This window comes from Larimichthys crocea, chromosome XII (genome assembly GCF_000972845.2).
Source record: "Larimichthys crocea isolate SSNF chromosome XII, L_crocea_2.0, whole genome shotgun sequence".
In the NCBI taxonomy this organism is placed as follows: Eukaryota; Metazoa; Chordata; class Actinopteri; family Sciaenidae; genus Larimichthys; species Larimichthys crocea.
The window spans coordinates 24,650,098-24,670,344 of NC_040022.1; the positions used below are offsets into that span (position 1 = coordinate 24,650,098).

Below are 20,247 nucleotides of genomic sequence, written 5' to 3' on the forward strand. Positions count from 1 at the left end.
CCACCAGCTAAAGAGATTTTGGTCATTACTTGCTCCTTTTTAAATATCATCAAACATCAGGCCTTTCATCATTGTGAGTGTGTGACCTTCAAGCTCACAGCTTCTCTAAGCGTGACTGACGGATCTTGTGAGGGTCAGTGCTGGACTATTTTTATATCATCTCTTACGATACAACCTAAAAATAGAGCGCTCTGCTGACCTCTACTACAGTCAGCTCAATTGGGGTACGAGTCCACCTCCACCCCACCCCCCCATACACACCCCCTTTTGACGTCACCTTGACCGAAATGACGCTCCAAAACTTAATTGAACGGTCTTGTTTCGTTGAGTTTGTGCAGTGTTATGTAAGGGGATTACTCTGTTGTTATTGCCTGTGCCCTGACCATGTAGGCCACCACACAAAGGAGGGAGGTGGAAACAGAGAGTAGAGGGGACTTGGGGTGGAAGAGGAGGGTAATACAGTTAAGGTAGTAGTACAGGGCTCCAGAAATAACCCAGCTGCGGGCCTAATTGTACATCTCTCTTGCTCCCTTTTCCCTCTTCAGCTGCATGCCAAGGTCTTTGACCTTATCATCCACCTCACTGGTTCCGGAAGAATCCTTTCCGCCCCCTGTGGCTACCAAAGCCCTGGCCGATACACAGAGCACAGCAGCAGACCATCTTCAGCCTCGGACTAACAGCCAAGCGCCACAACCAGTTAGGAGTGATCCCAGCAGAGCGCCCAAGTGGCTCAAACTGCCAGGTATGTTCTAATCATCCCCGGCATGGGCCCCGTGGCTCCTTAACAAAGCTTAGCCTGAGGACACCAGGCCCCTCAGAGAGGCCCGGGGCCTCCAGGAAACCCGCATATCACAGCAGTATATACAGTCATGTATTTGCATTCTCCCCACACACACACGCAAGTTTTTCGGTACTAACGCATGCGCACAGAAATGCCTGAGACCGCGTTTTGTTTTTTGACAGTGCTGTGAATGCTCGTAACTTTTCGTGTGCGTGTGGTGCATCTAAGAGGAATGCACTCACTCTGTGTCCCCTGCAGCATTCCTCTATGGTTAGACAGCTCTATGCCCATGAGGGGGCCACAAGGGCCTCTTGTCTCCCCAGCACTAATGCATCACAGCCCCAGATCAAGCACAACATACATGCAAGCACATACATGCACACAAACATCTGAGAACAGATGTATGCCATCACATATTTATTATGTAAGTACTCACAAACATTTGTAATGGGGTTAAATATGGCACTGATATGGCAGATGACACCTGTAGCTTGGATTAAGATTTCTTGGTACCAGGTGCTTTCATGACAACTTATTTGTCTGTTCCAGACTTCATGCCATCAACCAAATGTTTCACCCGCAGTTCAAAAAAGTACAAAGTCTGTCAGTTATAAAGAGCAAAGACTTGCAGCATTACTAATGAAAATGATGTATATGGTACAGTAAATGTTTTTATGCACACATTCACGATAAAAGTGAACGTTTTATGTGCCATATAAGCCTATAAACTTTCATGTAGCTCATACTCTCCAGATTTCGCCTGCTTGGACGTTGTTACAGTCATCTCAGGAAGGGCCAGCAGTCAGGGAAATGGGTGTATTATGATCACTTGTCATAGACGGGACCCTAGTTTTGGGCCCGAGAAGAAAGGAGCTTTGAGATGACAGAAAGCTGGAGAATTGGGAGAATCTGTGTCATTCTGACAGAAAAAAAACAACCATAGACAAGTGAGTGGGCAATTAAGGAGAAAAATCTGACATAATCCTAACATACCGTCAGAGACTCCACCCCAGACAAACGTCACCCCAAACCTCATTTACTGTTACTGTTACTATACAGCCGTATCATACATTTTCCATAAAAATGTATGATAGTAAAAAAGCCCACAGAGGAGAGGTATTTCAAGAACTTAGACTTTATCACGATGGTATGATTTATTATAAATAAGCTGTTATGCAAACTGTCCAAGGAAGGTCGAGCTTTGCCCAAACACAGCTCACTCACACTGATGGTTTGTGAGTGACTTTCAGTGTATAAGTCAAAGCTGAAGAATCGTTCTGGCTCGTCCGTAAAATCACTATTGATATCGATGGCTACAATCAGCCAGATATCTTCAGGCAATGATGAGAGCCTTATCCCATGTGCAGCACTGTCCAAAGACCAGCCAGAAGACTGGAGACAGATCCGTCTCTGTCTCCTGGGAAAAGCTTCTCACTCCGGAGCTTCTCCAAAGCGTCTGGACTGGCTGTCGACACTCCCTGCCTTTAATGTATGATCAAGAAAAGCTTTAACTCATTACTCTCTTCAACGCCCCTCCCCATTCTTGTCCTAACTGCTTTCGTATGTTTAATAATACTGCCTTCAGATGTAATTTGTTCCACTAAGATGCATAAGGAGAAAAGTTGTACAGTAGTGCACTACTTTGCCAGTACCGAGACCTTCCAACAGCTCATATTGTGGAAAAGAAAAAAAACACAACCTGTGAGAGATCCAACAGAATAATTGTTTTTATTTCATCTGCGAAGGTTGACAGTTGGAGAAGATCCATTTCATCTCTAGTAAACCTCCAGAAAGGCTTTATAATACTGCTACTATATCCAAAACTTCACCTTTTATGATTTCATTTCTTGCCATGGTAAGACATAAGGACATATTGTACTTTGTTTTAGCAAAAAAATGTGGTTTAAGGACATATTGTACTTTGTTTTAGCAAAAAAATGTGGTTTTATATCAGAAAACTGCAACGTTTCACCTGACTGAGCAGGTTGTCAAAGCGGTGGCTCTCTACTCAAAACCCCAGGTCACGACTTGACTGTTATTAACCCAACAAATTAATTTACTTCACAAAAAGTATTTTTGTGCTAATGGTCCTCACGGCATCATTAAACTTAACATTCGACCAAAGACGCCTTCTCCTGAGGGCCTGCTGTGGAAGTTACTCCTGGGAAACACAAATCCAGCCTGGGCCACACTAAAAAGGTGCTGGGTCAAACTCCAGGTGCTGTGTCCTTGAGCACCTATCTGAGCCTGGACTTAAGACCAAGTTGCTTCCAGCTGTATGTGAGCAGCATTTGTAAGTGTAGTGAGTCACCCGAGAGCCACACAAATAAATAGTGTGAGGTGTAGAACAGCTATGCTGACTCATAGTAAAGACACGTCGGTCAAATACACCACTGGTGGAAAACCATCAGAGGCACTCGGGTTAGAAAACCCCACATTACCCTCTCCCTCGCAGGCCCAACTTCCCCCTCTGCTGTGATGAAAGGAGAGAAAGCACCTCTACTACTCGCCTCTTTTGTTTATTTACCTTCAGAATTACACCCTGCTCTTCTTGGACCATGTTCCAATGTGTTTTGTTATGTTTCCTTTCAAACAGAATATCTACGCGTGTGGTCTCTGGTCGTGTTTGGCTAACACATGCACACATTCGTGCACGCACACTCCCATTCAGCTTTCCCCCTGTGCCAGAGGTCCCCTTTGCCCTTCCCCCCACCTCTAACTAAACATCGCAGGACAGCAAAAGGGAACTTCAAAGTGGCCGGAGGGGGTACTCCTTTTTTCCTGGCACTTGTCATCATCTAAGGGACTGGCTGCTCCCCTTATTACTCTAATTGCTTCCAACTGCTCCAGGAGGCTTTGATGAAGGGCGCCATGGAGCATGCTGGAAGCACCTGTTGTTGCACAGAGGAGCACAGGTGGGCCTTATTGGTGGTGGCAAGGAGGCGGGCGGACAGCGCTGCTGCTTTCCACTTAAAAAAAAAAAAAAATCAAACAACTCCAATAAATACAGAACGAGATATCTTGTAATCTCAGAATTAAGTGAAATTGCAGTTAACGCAGAAAATATAAACATGTAGTGAAGCCAAACATGTAGATGTGGAAACTCAGACGGAAGGCAGCACTCTGGCTCCATCTTGTGGCATCAGCGAGCTAGAAGTCCAACAGCTGCATCGGAAAAAGAGATAAAACAGCATTAGAGGTTAATACTGAAAATGAAAACCTTGTGTACAAGTGAGATTTGTCTTATGTCCAATTTTTTGATTGCTCTTATTGTCCAACCAGCATTTGATATTTCAGCTTTTTTTAAATCTAAAACATCACCTGTATACACAAACACACACTGAATCATTGTCGATGTTTGGCTGTAGTTGAAATGTGAACAGCAATTTAGTGAAAATACTAAAATCGACAAAACTTTACCAACAATATATTAAGGATACAAACACAAGAACTTTGACAATGGTAACATGGAAGAAGGCTCCATACTGCAGGTGAAACAATGTATTTGCATATTAGCTGCACAGGTAACAATCTCAAGAATTCACAAGTACCATTTCCTGAAATGTCTCGCTGGTCTATAAGCAACTGATACAAATTACACAGAACAGTGGAGACGCCTTTGCAGAGCATGATTAATATTTATGGCTCCTGAATAACACATTAAAAACCTGATTTTGTTGAACTGCTCACCAGCTGAGGTAGGATCTTTTCAAAGTGCTCGATGTCTACTTGGTCACAGTCTTCAGACTCAGCTTGTTTCTGCGATCTCACCGCAGCTTCTGGAAAAATGAGATTACAGTTTACAGATTCATCATCGAGCAGTCTTAAGCTTTCTGATATCTGAATGTTTTTTTATTTTATTACTGTTTTTTTAAATCATATTTTATAATACACCAAGTCTATGTTGGGTCCGTTTCTATGCACACCTTTTATTTTTGGTTTATGCGCAACATGCAGAAGAGCCGGGTGAAGGTGAATGTAGATCGGCAGGTGTTCGATGAATAAAAACTCTTAGTCAGTCACATCATAGGCTTGAAACCGCTGATTACAGGTGAGTGTGATATTGACAGCTCAGCAAATGGAAAGTTCATTTATAGTCATTTATATTAGTGTGTGTACTGCACTGTGTTTCGAGGATAAAACATGAGACGACACTTTTGCTTTGAAATGAGGCTTTGATGAGTCTCAGGTGGTGGATCAGATGATCGGCTCCTCTATAACTGAACTCCAAATTGCTCCTGAAGGCTGCACCGTCGTCGTGTGCATGTGTGGGGACACCTTAGTGTGTGTGAATGAGATATGTAGTGTAAAAGCTGAAGACTAGAAAAGTCCATTTACCGTTTAAAGGTCCATATGGTCGAAGTGTAGCAGCCTGCTCACAGTAATACAGTCGGGCACATTAAACCTTGTGCTGCTTCCTATGCATTTTGTGATTAAAATACAGCCAATAGCATGTTTGTCCTTTCATCATCTTATGTTATCTGAAATTCATCTGCATTGGGGATATAGTCTTTTTATTAGATCTTGGGTGAAGCTGTTACGCTGCTCCAGCCTTTGAGGTCGCTTTTGACTTTTTTCTCTTTTGTTCGTTTTTGTTTTCTTCGCTGTGGCTCTGTGGAGTCCTGCCCTCTCTGGCAGGGTTATTTTTGCAGAGTTTTTGTGCTTTTTGTCGTGTTTTTTCTTCGTGTTGTTTTTTAAAATGCCGCTTCCACCTGGACATAACTTAACTTTGTTTCCTCCGAGGAACAGCTGATCGCGCTAATGCAGGCCAGCATAGCAGCAAGACCAGCCGATATACCAGGAAAACACACTGAGGATGCAGAGGAGGGTCGGGATGGGACAGGCTTGTAGGATTATTAAAGTATTTCTGATTATAATTTTAGCTCTATCAAGCAGCGATGTAGAAGTGAGTGTCATTTTTTAATATCAGCACAAACTTCCTAATAATTATAGGTATTTACCCTGATATAAAGTGGGAAATTACAGAGCTGAAAATCTGATTTAGTGAAGTCTGGCATATGTATTCAAAGTCAAACTAATCCTGTGCCCAATGAAACTCCTTACCTTGGACAAACACCCTGAGCATCTCTGCCATGAGCAGCGCAGCATCACCACCTACTGTAACAGAGTCACGTTTAATGAAAATATACAACAGCTGTGTGATGAGTCAATACAGGGACAATATTTATACAACTCACGCCTGGTTTTGTCCTCTTTGAAGAAACCTGTCAGGAGTTTGCTGACCGTGTCCTGTGAATGAGATAACACCAAACTCCCTTTGGTACAATGTGAATTTAACGAGCTGTAGTGTGTCGGCGACAGTAGCTGATGTTATCCCAGACTACATGTGACTTTTTCTGAATCATTACGAACCGCTCTTTCATTCGGCGTACATTGTTTTAATACAATTAATCGTGTTTTAGCGAGGGGTGAAGTTTAATCGCCGCTCAGACGGATCAGAAACGTTTTTTTTTTACGCTCTGTCGGCGTGAATGCTCGATTTGACTGAATGAATGAGACTCAGCGGAAAACAAAAGCAACCTTTGTTTGTATTTAACCACAGAAGAAACCCGAGTACGTGTAGATAATTATAATAAAAGCAGTAATAGTCTTGCTCTTACCTTTTTGAACCCAATCTCTGCGTCTTTCTCCGCCATGTTTGTTTACACCGTGAGAGACGTTTGGCGCTCTGCGCAGTGATTGGCTACTGATCCGTGACGTCAGTCAGTCGCACCGCCTTCCACAGACGGCGATCGATATTTTATTTTGAAAATTAAAAAATAAATTAAATTAAATAAATATATATTAGCTTTGTGTGAGTCACATCCTTTCAAGCAACTCTAAATGATTTCCAATTAATTCATTTAAATTACATTTACAATTCACTACATTTGTACCTTATTTTGTAGTTTACATTCACACTTTATATCAATATTTGTTTGTTTAATGCGATTGTCCCATGTTTTAAAGAAACATAACATAACAACAAAAATCCTGAAAGCAAAAAAAAAAACAGTGAAGCTGTCAAAACCATGTATATCAAATCAGATTTTATTCGTATAGCCCAAAGTCACAAAGTACATTTGCCTCAGAGGGCTTTACACTCTGTACAGGAAGTGACACCCTCTGTCCTTAGACCCTCGGTTTGAGTGAGAAAAAACTTGCCCACAAAAAACCCTTTTAGCAGGGAAAAAGGTGGAAGAAACCTCAGGAAGAGCCACAGAGGAGGGATCCTTCTGTGCCCTATGATACTTGTTGATGATGATATGATGTTTTGTGTCTATATGTATTATATTTCCTTGTGTTTTCAGAATATTTTCACCCTGCAGCCTATTGTGGCCCATGATGGAGCCACATTAGATTATAATCTAAATTAATGTACACATGAATTTATGGTTTGAAACTTTAGCAAAATTGCACAGCATTTGTTTATTCTTCGTCTTGGTCATCTAACCACTGAGCGTCTTCCAGTATGTAGCCCAAACCCATTGAACGGCGTGGTCGAGGTTTAGTACTGGCCGCTTTGGTCTCCTCCTCTGCTTCATCTCCTGTCTGAAAGACAGTTTTTTACAGTCAGCTGATGAGGACACAAACAGCAAATGCACACTTTTAAAAGCATACTGCTAATCAACATTTCTTTCTATGAAATTAAAGTTTTTCAAGCATAAAACCAGCTCATTACTTTTGGACTAATGACTCGTTTGACTTCCACATCGCCTCCAATATAGTGCGGACCAGCCCATTCTGCTCTGTCTGCTTCATCCTCTGTAGAAAACCTCACATAGGCCACTGCTTTATTCTGCCCCGGGTTGGGACTCTTCTTAATCTGGGATCCAATTCAGCAGATCAAGAGAAATTGTTTAATTGGGTTACAAAATCTCCTAGCTCTTCATAACTTATACAAAAACACATTAACATCAACAAATTAATTAATAAAGCTGCATTTCAGTCTTACCTGACACGCTGTGACAGTGCCCCAGTCTCTAAAGTAAGCTCGAATATATCCTTCATTTATGTAGGGATTTAGCTCTTTTATGACCAGTCCATGATCCTGTTAAATGGTAGAAAATCATGAGCTTCGCTTAGCTTAGGTCAAAAAGATGAAAATAGGTGATGCTCCCTGTAAATATGAAAATGAGAGATTTGATTTACCAGTTCATAATGTTCAGCAAAACGGCTCATGTATTTTTTTGGAAGACTGATGTACACTCTCTTTTTAGATGTTGTGTTCACTTCCATGTTACCTGGAGGGAAGATGAAATGTCAAAAGTTTAAAAAAAAAGAGAGAAAAATGTATCAAAATTAGCAACATTTAAACTTGCTGTTACTTACCAGAGGCCATTGCTGCGATGTTTCTCAAGCTGTTGTTCCAAGTAGACTGACTCAAAGTATAGACGGACCTGCTGAGGAGTGGGTTCATATAGTGTCACAACAATTGAATCTCCTCCCACAAATTTTTCTTGCCAAATTATAGGAAGAAATTTCAAAAGAAGCTTGAGTGTCTCATCAAAATGTTACCCATCTTGTTTTGCATCCAGGTGGAATATATGTTATTAGGGAATTGCTGACATTATTGAGCTGCTGAGAAGATGACACGCTGTAACATTTAACGTGTGACGTGTATGTATGTGCCAATCATGTTTTCAGGTTTATCTGGTTATTTTTTACTAGAAACTATTTGAATTTAGTTTTTCTTTTAGCCAGTGAAATAGTCACACACCTTCATTTTAGACCCTTGTTTTCATCTTATTTAGATCTTATATGAACTGCGTGAATCAAATGTACTGCACCTGTTTGCATGGTTATAATTTTTATGATAAAACATACATACTGTACATAAAGAAATCTGTTTATATGATTAACACAAGTCAATACTACCTCCTCTATTTTGATTTTTAGGTATCTTTTCAAGACATCAGCTGAATAGTCATTTGTCATCAAAGAATTCACACCTGATGTTGATGTATTGCTGCACAGTATTCTCAGCACACATGTAACGTCATGAACTTGTTCTCAGTAATCCTGATTGTCATGCTCTTTGGGGTCACGCAAAAAGCTCATTCTCAGACTGTTAACTTGCATTCCTGTGCATTCTGCTTTAAATAGGATTTTTTTTTAGAAATGTTTGTCTGAAGAGAGTGCTTGGGGGAAACTTGCAGGAAGCAGCATTTAGGCCGAGTTGATTTATGTGTTATTTTTCATTCTGGTGGATGAACTTGTGAATGTGTAACATATATGCCACACATTTATATTCCATTTATGACATAAAACACTACAAAAAACAACATAAATCTTGGTCAGATGTTTAATTTTGATGTTTGTTAAAACATAAAAGTGGTAGTTGCATCTTAAAGGATCATTGTCAGGATTTTGTGGCGTCTAGCGCTGTAGTTGCAGATTACAACCTTCTTGCCTCACTCACTCCTCTCTAGCATGAAGGAGAAACTATACTGGCTGCAAAATGTGTAGAGTCAGCATTTCACCTGCTTTAGTCTGTTCAGAAACATGGTGGTTCAGGTGGATAGTCTAAGCTTCAGAGACATTTCAGGCTGTCTGTGGAGGTTTGGCCGATCTGAGTGTTTGATTGGTGGCCTACTGTCTACTGTAAAGGAGTAAGTTCATCTCAGACCTTGCTCAACTGTTTTTGGAGCACAAAGTAAAATGATGCAGGAGAGGTTAAATGTTTTCAGATGAATAACATGAAGGAATAGTTGCTGTGTTGGGGACAAATAAAGTAAATAATGTTTTCACATAAGGGGACAGCTACATTTGTCAAATGCACATCAAAATTTTGTTCAAATAGATTTATTGTCTTTTTGTACAACACATTAAAAAACAATTATTCATAAATTCAAACATAACTTCACATATAAAAAAATATTTACATCCTGATATACAACAGAAGCTCTATGGTGACATTCCTGACGATGTTGCAACCATCTCAGCATGGATGGGATCATATCTTGTCATTGTTATGTATGTATGTTGTTCAGCCAAAACTGGGGAGGAAAATAGGTGGAGACTTTAATATGGAAGCCACTCAAAAAATAAAATTAAAAAAAACAACAGCAGCCACAGCAAAAAAAAAAAAAAGACGTCAGTGGCTGAGCAGAAGAACAAGAAATAAGTGCAAAGCAGAAATAGGTAATGTACTGCAAGTTAAAGAGAATTAAAAGTAGGAACAGCCATTGAAATCATGCCTGACCTCCTGGCGACCTTGGCAGCGTTTCCCAAGGTCGGGTCAACTGACCATTTGACCTCGTGACTCAGTGTAACAACAAATAACAAGCTGTGTTTCCGCCCGGTTTCGAACCGGGGACCTTTCGCGTGTTAGGCGAACGTGATAACCACTACACTACGGAAACCTGTACGTGCAGCTGAGCGTGCACAGGTGCAGCCAGAAGCAGCCACATGCTGGACAGAACTGGTCCGTGAACCCCTCCAAACGCAAACAGATTGCAAAATGCCCGACCAAAGAGGAGAACACTCTGGATGGCTGTTACACTACAAGATGCAGTGCCGATCCAGAAATGGTAGGTCTCCCTGTATAGTCCCTGGAACCGATGTAACAGCGACACCAGTTCGGTTCCGTGCCAAAAACAGCACCATGGCGTTTCTCGTTAGTATAGTGGACAGTATCTCCACTGAAATACTCACATGAGACAAGATGTGTGTTTCCGCCCGGTTTCGAACCGGGGACCTTTCGCGTGTGAGGCGAACGTGATAACCACTACACTACGGAAACCTGCACAAAGGAGCTCCCTAGACCTCATGCTGTGTGAGATGTATATTTTTGTTTCCGAGAGATGGGATGGGAGGTTTTAAACTGGATTCAGTCATAGTTGCTGGGTCGTGGACTTTGACAGCAAATGCTGCAGGCACACTAGGTCCTTTCTGCTGGAAACAGTCCTCCCACTATCCCAAGTTGACTATTTAATCAAGTCAGTGCCAAACCATTGCTTTTCATCTTAGTTATAACTAAATCTTGACTAAGAGACCAGATAATATATATTTAAATGCATCTATAAGGAGAACCATCACACCCATATATTGTATACTGGACTGGTCGAGTTTCACATCATTCATGTAATCTTTTCCAGGCTGCAGTTTATTAACATCATTGCCCGTTGGCATTTATCAGACATAATAAATAGTTGCATTTCTCTCTCAATTTTTTCAGTTATAAGGTTACAAAATACAGCCCAAGCAGACAAACCATGAGCTAGACAAGAGCAAGACAGACTAGAGAGAGATGTTACTGGCATCTAACTGGCAGAGAAACTCACTTTGACCACTGGTTACAACCACAAACAGTATATATAGAACTGATACCCACCTTATCTCTGAGGGGAAACAAGACTACTCTGTTCACAAATAGCTTGCAGTTTGGTGATGAGAAACTTTTTGTCTTTACCTTCCTGTATACAAGAGAAACAATACATTTTATATTAATATATAAGAGCTACATGGCTCTTTGGATGGCAATGATGGTTAGTCAGGGTGGCTGTGGCTCGGTAGCGCCACCAGCAGTTCGAAATTTTGACTTATTCAGTGAAATATGTCAACTACTTAATGGGGTTCAGATGCTGAGTCCTATTGATTTTTTGCTGTTTTGGAGTGCCATGAAGTTTGGTACAAGTATCAGTTTTGCTGCAAGAATAATTTCTTTTTTAATTTGGTGATCCCCTTATATTTTCTCTATTGTCACCAGAAGTTTCAAGTTTTTCATTTATCCACTGAAATGTCTGAATCTACGATGTGGATTACCTATGAATAAGAGATATCGTAATGACTTCATCAATTTTTAAATGACCACATACTTGCAAAACTAATCACATTCCCTCAGCTGTAAAGTGTGTTCAGTGCTAATGAGCAAGCTAAAATGGTGAACATTTTAAACATAACACCTACTAAGCCTCAGCCTGTTAAAATAGTTGGTGTAAGCATGTTATCATGCTGATGTTAGCTCAGCACTGTACCATGGCTCTGTAGACTCTAAGTTTTGTTTTGTTTTTAAAAAAGTTTGATCATACGTACATTTTCAATTTGCTTTTCTAACCGACTGATGAGTCTCCTTTGGCCATCAACAACTTGAGCGCGAAAGTATATCACCATTCTGAAAAAAAAATCAGTTTCAATTTAAAGAGCATAAACTGTATTCAGGTACAGTAGCTCAGATATGTTTCAAGGAGCCAGACACTTGGCTAACAACATTACCACCACAATACAAAAAATTAACTACATAACATTATGACAACAAGAAACTTGAATAGTCCTTGTTTGTGATCATGTCACCACTCACAGAAAGACTCCAGAGATGAGGAATAACACCGTTGGGTTCTTCACCAGATACTTGTAAGCCTGGCTGAGCCAATACAAGCCTGAGTGGGTGTTCTCTAGATCCTGTGCCCACAGCTGCCCTGATTGAAACATTGTGGTGCGATTTCTGAAAGGGCCGCACCCCGATGAGGGTTTACTCCTGTGGATGTGGATTTGAATATTAGCACTTCAAATATTCGGACTCCAAACTCAAGGACATTAGATTTAAAGATGATAAAGATGAAGAATGAAGATTGCTACTGCTCTCGTGTTTGTACCTCAAATAAGACCCCCTGAGCATGTGCTTAGCTTAGCTTAGTACGAAGCCTGGAAAGTTGTCAAAATCTGCCTACCAGCACCTCTAGTAGATGAGTGGGTTTTAAAGGTGCTGGTAGGTAGGTTGTGTTACCTTTGTACACGTTTTCCCCTGTTTATAGCCTTTGTGCTAAGCTAACTTAACTGGCTGGTTGTGGTAGCTTCATATTTACCATACAGGCATGAGAGTTGGATCAAGCTTCCCATCTAACTCTCCTTAGAAATATACCCTATTCTATTAGGAATAAATTCTGCATTTGCTGGGTACCCAGTGGAACTGATGTATACAGTGGAGATCTATCACACAAGGGAATAAGCTATATCAGACTTTGGATACACAGATAATACTTAGTTTTGGACTTGGAGTTCATGGGATTTGTGACAAAAAAAAACAAACAGAATATAGACTCAGCCCTATACTTTAAGGGTAACAGTGTTATTGCATGACAAGTGTAGAACGTAAACATCAGAGGGGAAATGACAGGAATACCTACACTCATTCATTCATCTAACATGCTGTTAGCTGTACGTATGTTAAATATGCTTTAAATGCAATGACTGACAGCCATTGTGTTCAGAAGTTATTTTTAGAAAACTATGTAGTGTCTGAAATTTGCCGAAATCTTGCTTAGGGCCTCTAATAGTCAAGGTCTGCCCCTGTCTGAAGTTGTGGAATTCACGCAATCCTTTCTTGGTTTCGTCAAAACTTTGCATCACAAGAGAGGGGGCATTGTTGCACTCACTTCACAATTATGTACCCGACACACGCAGCAGCACCAAGAAATGACGGAAAACACAAAATAGAGATGAATATCGTTGTCATGTGACTGGCCCTCCAGGGCTTTCCAGAGGCCTGACAGTTGAGAAGTAGACTGCTCTGTGGGACAAACCAGACGAAGAATGTTAAGTCTGACAGTTCATTTCAGAGAAGACGCACTGTATGATGACTATATCTTTGAAACAACACCTGCTGTACTAACCTTCTTCATATAAAACAGCACAAACAGTTTTATGATCTGAACTACGGGAAGCAGTGGAGCGAACAGCACCCCGAGCCTGGGAAGAACCGAAATGTGTTAGATAACAAATAAGGGAAACCCAACTGAGAGCAGAGCTCTATACAGTATGTATGTATAAAAAAGCATTTGCTATCTAAGGTGATGGCTTCTTGTGAACAAGTACATTATCACATATTTCTAAGTGTTGAGGGTATCAGCTGCATGCATGTAAATTACACCTGCATAGTACAGGACTGATAAAAATGCCAATCTGCAACCTATTGCCAAAAGAGAAACACTGCTTTTTTTAAAAAAAAAAAGAGAAGAAAACCTATTTAAACTTAAAGTTTCTTAGTCGGTTATGCAGCATGAGTTTTAAATTATAAGCTTTCATCCAGCTAGATACCAGAGGGTTTCAAGTATGTGGTGTAATGTTGTGCAATTACCACGTAAGAGTCTGTCCATATATGAGCTCCAACACATTACGAGCAATGTCAAACACTGGCTTCCTTTTCCTCTTCAGCATTTGTTTGGAAAAGAGCCTAGAGGGAAGATGTTGTATGGTTTTATAAACAGTATAAAGAAGAGAATAAAAGTTACATGATTAGTGGATAAAGCGCCAACTTGCCTCCACAGGAACTCTCCCAAAAAAGTGTAAAGCACTGTGAAGACAAAGTCCATCACGAGCAAACAATACAGTTCTTGCCCCACAACAGTCTCCCAACACTGTGGACAACAGAAACATAAATGTAAAGAATGTCTTGTAAGGTTAGGTCATAACAATAATTAAGGTCACAAGCTAATGATGCATAATTTAGTGTCGCGTCACACTTATAATTATGTAGAATGAGAATATTTGTAACCACCAGTCTTTCTGGTTCCTTAGCAATCCTAACGAGCCAGCGGAAACACAACACTCCAATAATACTGATCTTCAACAGCAGGTTCCTGAGGGAAAAAAAAGATGAGATCTTCTATTTGACAGACATGGTAATAATAGTTGTAAAGTAATATGTCAAAGAAATGCAGTTACTATCTATCTAGAAATGCCTATAGATGTAATTGAAAGTATTTTCAGTGGAGGTAATTTAACTTTTTTGTTTTTGTGTCATCTAACAAGATGAGATAATATGGACATTAATGATCCAGATTTAAAAGACTGAGTAAAGTAAGTCTGGTTGATCTCATTTAACAGTTGTATGCGATGTGCTTTCTTTTTAATCTATACTTACTCAGCTCACTGAATGTCACGACTATTATACATAAGTGATATTTATTAAATGATAAATGATGATGTTTTAGCCTAAATTATTTCCCCATCTGCTGTCACAAATCGAGGTGGTTATACATGAGTCTTTTAAAAGGTGAATGTCCAGCGTGATGTGGCTTCACAGTTCTCACCTGATGATGGAGACATAGACTTCAACACTGGGTGAGTCATGAGCCTCAAACCAAGCACACAGGTTAAAAAGGCCAGGGACCAACAGACTGATACTTGACACCACTGCAGACATGAAGAGCAACTCATGTGCTTGTGGATTACTAGGCTTAATGGTATTCTGTGAAAGAATTGACGAAAGAATCGCGGTGAGAGGAAAGGGGGAACAAACACGCAGAGTTGAGTATACATTTTCTACAGCAGTCAGACATCACAAATGCTTTTGCTTATCCTGCTATGCCTCCTGCAGTAAAGCTCTGTCTTGCACACAACATTATTATTGTGACTCCAATTTTGTGCCTCTAGAATTTAACTTGCATATTTAGTTTGCACAACAGGAAATTACAGGGTGTGAAGATATAGGCGAAATTCATGTTTTTCATAATATACCAATGAAATACTAGTTTCCCCAGTATGGTTAGTAGATAATATTTGCACATCATGTCGTGTGGCAGTTATGCCAGCAAACATTTGGAACCATTGCAATAAACATATTCTTCTTACACATTTTTATGTTTTAAAAAAAAACAAACAGGAAAATGTGGGTGAGAATTTACCAAGAAAGAAAAAGGAGAAGTACTTAAACAGTGGTGGTTATTTTTGTGGCTGTCGATTTCTACACAGTTTTCTATAGCTGGTCATCTGTGCATGAAGTATTTCATGTCTGGCTGCACAGCAGTTTTTTCTAACCTCTGACAAGTAGTGAACTACCATGGCACCGAAGGAGATGCTGGCCAGGCATGCAACCCACATAAACAGATGCACTACGAGCCTGTAGAGTCGCTTCATGCAGTTCTTTTCGTCTTCTCCGTTGATCAATTCAGACAGCAGTTCCTGTTGGAGAAGCAACATTTGTAATGTGTAAGTCATCCACATTTAAATGAACTGTGACACTGTGACTTCCTTCCTTCATATGTGCAAGTAAGCTCATCAGTCTTCTTGGACCACCTACTGACTCACTAAGTGAGTAAGTCTAATCGACATTTGGGCATCACAGTTTAGTTATTTTCCATTCTACTTACTAGTGTAAAGGTTATAAGAAGTTCAATGAATGGTTGTATGTTATTCATGGTACTTTTGTAAATAATTAGTCAGATTGTCAGAAGACCAAAAGACCCTAACTTTCTTTTGGAGTGAAAGTTACTAAATCTTCTGTAATTTCACGTAAATTCTTTAACTCATCTCTGTTATTTATTAGTTACGTGGCTGTCCTGTGCTCATATTTGCTTTCAGTTTCACCAAAAACCTCACAGGTTACACTGTATAGCCATTATTTACAGCTTCAAAATCTGGTAAAATGCAGTTTGTGACTTTTTTCAAGAGGATCCTAAATTCTGCATGTATCTACAGTATGCTGTATAATCTATAAATCTGAAGTCCTGGTTTCTGTCAAAGAGAAAATGCACAATGCATTCATATTTGAAACTAATGAAAGACTTTCAGATGTTGATAAATGTAAGTGGCATAGAAACAAAAACCGTCCAGTGGAGTGTGAAAACACATTACAATGCTTCCTGTGTCTAAACCAACTATGCAAAAACTGAAGCATGATTAACACTGATGCTTCATTTTGAGAAGTAGAACCATCATGTCGTCTGTACATACAAAAATGGCTTTATACTTCAGTGACTGAATATTCAAATGATTGCATACTTTGAGCTGAATGCTGATTTTCACAGACTGAAGTCTCACAGATGTCTTCTTGCTGACTTTAAAGTCCCAGGAGCAGAAAACTTTTGTCGCCAGATTCCCGTTAGACTTGAGGACACATAAGCTTCTCCCATAAGACGTGGACATTCTGCAAGGCAACAATATACCCATAAAATACACACCACAGAGGGACTAAAAGAAAATGAATGCAGAAGTAATTCACTTATTGCCCAACCTGTACACGATGATCATGCAGATAATGAAGAAGGTGATGCAGATGGTTAAGAAGTAGGCTGCAGGTATGTTGTATGGCATTTCGATTTCGGTGTAGTACCCGTAAAACATCAAACTGTGAGAGAGGTAACCCTGCCCGGAGATAAAAGATGGAGCAGAGATCAGATGCAAGAGAGAAATAAGCATGTGTATACTGCTCTTGATTTAATATACAGCCATATTACCGTGCCTGTGAGAAGGCTGATGAAAATGTCGAGAACAGATGTGGTCAGAGGAACAGATGTGGTCGGAGGAACAGATGTGTTCGAAGGAGAAGGAGGGTTGACAGCTTGGGGAAAGACCAGGAACAGACCATTGATGACAAAGAGGAGGAGGTTAAAGAGCAGGAGAGTCCGGAGAAACAGGAAATAGGAGAGCACTCCAGTTCCAAAACGTCCGCTCACCCTCTTCATGGGTGAATGCCACAACTGCAGGGAACTGAGGATAGGGAGGCAGCTGAACAAACAGTGACGCCAAGTCTGAGGGGAGAAGAACATGAGCGTGTGACTGATATGCACAAACAAAAATGGTTTATCATGAAGCACGTCATTTGGACTCACCCTAGAAATGCTCAGATGACATTTGCATGGGATATTTCTGCGGATGAGTGAACGTCCAGCTACATCAGTGAAAGCAAGTCGCCTAAAAAAAGATGGGTGAATAAATTGTTAGTACAGTACTAGTAGCTTTATTTTGCAGGCATGAATTGAACATTTCCAGTGCCACATGTACCTGATTTCCATTTTGTTTTCCAGGTTAAGCGGCATAGCTCGCAGCTTGCGCATACGCTCACTTACTGAGAGGCCTTTGAGGGTCGACACCAACTGCTCCTTGTTGTTTTCTGTAAACCAAAAGTTAGAAATGATCTGCTGCACCTGATCTGCTGACTAAGTGACCACAGTTATGTACATTTTGGAGAAACGTATTTTCAAACTACCTTCAGTATTGATTTCCTCCATGTCTGCCTCGACAAAGTCATTCTGGATATGTCTGGAGGGTTGAGAGGACGCATGTGAGGAGGTCTGCTGATGGGGTTGCCGATGGCGTGGCTGAGGTGATTGTCTGGCACCCTGGGAAATTACGATACCACTCTGTGGCCCTGTGCAGACAAGGAATATGTTTTAATAGTAAACGGAATAGTTGACATATATAAATGAACAAACGATTAGACAGAAAGGTTTTGTCTCACTAGCTCTCCGACTGGGCATTGAGGAGAGGACCTTCTGGGTTGCAGTCGACCAGTGGCACCTTCGCAGAGTGTTCATCTCCTCCCGGCCAATTGACTCGTCTCTCATGTGAACAGTTGCACTGTCGGCGTCTAATCAGCAGCAATGTTACTTGTAGAAACATTTGCATTGCTGTTTTTCAATCTACAGATATTACAATTGAAACATAAGTTGCTGCAGTGGCGTGCACAGACTTTTTGAAGGGCAGGGGCGGAAAGAAAAAAAAGTAGCACATATAGCGCGTCCTCACGTTTTTATATGTTATACAAATGGCACATTATATAGCCTTAAAACAGACTAGACAGACTACTCAGGTTGCTGTTAGGATCAGCATTCACAAGAACTGTGTGGACTGTTAAGCAACATGGATGTAACAAGGAAAAAGGGTTTGCGGGTCTTCCCCCAGAACATTTTCAATTAAGTAGATGTCATTTCCTGTATTCTAGTGCATTTTAAAACCATATTAGCACCACATAATCCAAACTGGTTCTGTGAAATATAGTTCTGGCTCAATAAAGATCAACAAAGGGTCCAACATAAACGTCATTGCAACAGTAATGTGTCATAGTATTTATCTGTCCTAATAGTCTTCTGGAGTTGAATGTATTTTATTCACCCAAGAGGGCTCTGTGATAAAATCACACAGGGAACAATACACATTTAAAGAATTTATTCGACAACTCAAAAGAAACAAACTATGACGAAGCATGAGGCTACGTGCTGCTCCATTGCTACACGTGGCAGGGGTGAATCAAGGAACTGAGAATTAAACCAATATTTAGCCAAATTCCAAAAGCTGACTGGAGAATTTAAAATATGGCCACGTAATACATTGTTATAAATGTCATTTACTCAACACACATTTTTCTTAAATCAACAATTCAAGAAGAGTCTTATAGAGAATCAGATAATGTGCCTTCTTGAATGCTGTGTTTAACAGCAACAAAAGAAATTGAATTAAAATTAAACAATATTAAAGCTTAAGCCATAGCTGTTGAAAAGGTCTGAGACACATTTATTGCTCTGTGGAAAAAATTGCGGCTCATTCATATCTCTAAAATTAGCTAAATGTATCTAGCCTTCACAAAATTCAGGAAATCTGCTTTGCACAGATGACTGCATTATCTATTTTTATTGTAAAGTGTATCATTTACTTGCAAGCTGAAGTTTAAATGGCATTTTCAAGAAAGCATTTTTTTTTATGCTTAGCCCGGCGGGGAGTCAACTTAAACCTGGCGGAAACCCTGATATGCAATGCTAACCCAACTTTTTACTTGACTTGCTGGCTTTGAAAAGCTATTCGCACAAGACGTGGTTAGGTAGCTCTTCCTTAAACATGCAATAGGCATCTCTGCCTAATAACAGAACTTAGAAGAGGGCAGTTGAGTTTTTTTTCCACCCAAGAGGGCAATTTAGTGCATTTTGCCTCCCGATAGGACACAGGTTTTTTTCAACAATTGCCCCCTCTGTGCACACCACTGAGTTGCAGTACACGGCAGATATTCTGTGTATGTACCTGTGCATTCTCTAACAATGTCCATCTCTAGGGTTTCAGGACACCTCTGGGCACTGGCTGCTGGTTCTTCAACAGGCTGGAAAGGGTACTGATCTAGTACACCTTCAAACTGGTTCCTGAACAGAGTAGTAAGCAGAGAAAACAAAGACCCTGAGCACCCTCAGCACAGTATGTATCGTTCTCCAATGGTGAATTACCATGCAGGGACTTTTTGCAACTCAGTAGCTGTGAAAGCACTGAAATGTTATCTTCCAACACTCTAGCTGCTATTTTATAGTGATTAAATATTGAGATATATAGAGATTAAAACAAAGTATGTTGGCTTGTAGGAAGATGCAGAGCAAATGCCAAATACAACTAAACAGCAAGTAAAGCCACTTTCAAATTCAAGTATTTAATTAACTTACTCATAGTCAGAATCCATTTCAAGAGTGTCGACACTGAAGCTCACACTGTGTGCCATTGTTCCTAATGATCTCTACTGCAAACAATACATCACATTGTGGGCTTCTCACTGTCACTGTCACTGTCACTGTCTATTCTTAACTAATTGTCACAACACTTAAAGTGACACTTCCTTTCCTTCTCTCTCTCTCTCTCTCTCTCTCTTAGCACATATGTGCCTTATTTGTAACTGTCACAAAGTTATCTGTCTGCATCTGCATAAAGTCCAATCTAATCAGTTATATCTGGCATGCCTTGTATAGGGGGCCCAAAGGGACAAACTTAAT

General features: G+C 40.4%; 2 protein-coding genes and 2 non-coding genes across 7 annotated transcripts; all 4 read right to left on the reverse strand.

Moving 5' to 3' along the window:
- Positions 1 to 2,691: 2,691 nt before the first annotated feature.
- cenpx (centromere protein X) lies at positions 2,692 to 6,505 on the reverse strand. Of its 3 annotated transcripts, XR_003463303.1 has the most exons (6): positions 6,403 to 6,505; positions 5,980 to 6,031; positions 5,846 to 5,899; positions 4,472 to 4,560; positions 3,870 to 3,946; positions 2,692 to 3,750 (listed from the first exon to the last, which is right to left on the reverse strand). XR_003463303.1 is itself a non-coding variant. In XM_019261041.2 (5 exons), the coding sequence occupies exons 1-5, from the start codon at positions 6,436 to 6,438 to the stop codon at positions 3,932 to 3,934; spliced, it is 243 nt and encodes an 80-aa protein (XP_019116586.2). In that variant the 5' UTR covers positions 6,439 to 6,505; the 3' UTR covers positions 3,787 to 3,931. The 3 variants fall into 3 exon arrangements, 2 of the variants coding, with proteins under 2 accessions (XP_019116586.2, XP_019116585.2); XM_019261041.2 differs by lacking the exon at positions 2,692 to 3,750 and having other exon boundaries at positions 3,787 to 3,946; positions 5,846 to 5,896; XM_019261040.2 differs by lacking the exon at positions 2,692 to 3,750 and having other exon boundaries at positions 3,787 to 3,946.
- Positions 6,506 to 7,812: 1,307 nt separating this feature from the next.
- On the reverse strand, positions 7,813 to 20,069 carry tmc6a (transmembrane channel-like 6a). 2 transcript variants are annotated; one of them, XM_019261037.2, is made up of 22 exons: positions 19,924 to 20,069; positions 19,517 to 19,632; positions 17,964 to 18,092; positions 17,712 to 17,873; positions 17,507 to 17,615; positions 17,335 to 17,416; positions 16,960 to 17,253; positions 16,737 to 16,867; positions 16,505 to 16,649; positions 15,542 to 15,685; positions 14,815 to 14,972; positions 14,280 to 14,361; positions 14,042 to 14,139; positions 13,860 to 13,955; positions 13,396 to 13,471; positions 13,159 to 13,292; positions 12,084 to 12,260; positions 11,819 to 11,897; positions 11,118 to 11,199; positions 8,114 to 9,780; positions 7,934 to 8,025; positions 7,813 to 7,832 (listed from the first exon to the last, which is right to left on the reverse strand). In XM_019261037.2, exons 1-19 carry the CDS (start codon positions 19,977 to 19,979, stop codon positions 11,119 to 11,121), a joined length of 2,349 nt encoding a protein of 782 aa, XP_019116582.2. In that variant the 5' UTR covers positions 19,980 to 20,069; the 3' UTR covers positions 7,813 to 7,832; positions 7,934 to 8,025; positions 8,114 to 9,780; position 11,118. The 2 variants fall into 2 exon arrangements, with proteins under 2 accessions (XP_019116582.2, XP_019116583.2); XM_019261038.2 differs by having other exon boundaries at positions 8,114 to 11,199.
- Positions 10,074 to 10,146, reverse strand: trnav-aac (transfer RNA valine (anticodon AAC)). Its single transcript has one exon. It is a non-coding gene; the product is annotated as a tRNA-Val (tRNA).
- trnav-cac (transfer RNA valine (anticodon CAC)) lies at positions 10,454 to 10,526 on the reverse strand. Its single transcript has one exon. It is a non-coding gene; the product is annotated as a tRNA-Val (tRNA).
- Positions 20,070 to 20,247: the final 178 nt, after the last annotated feature.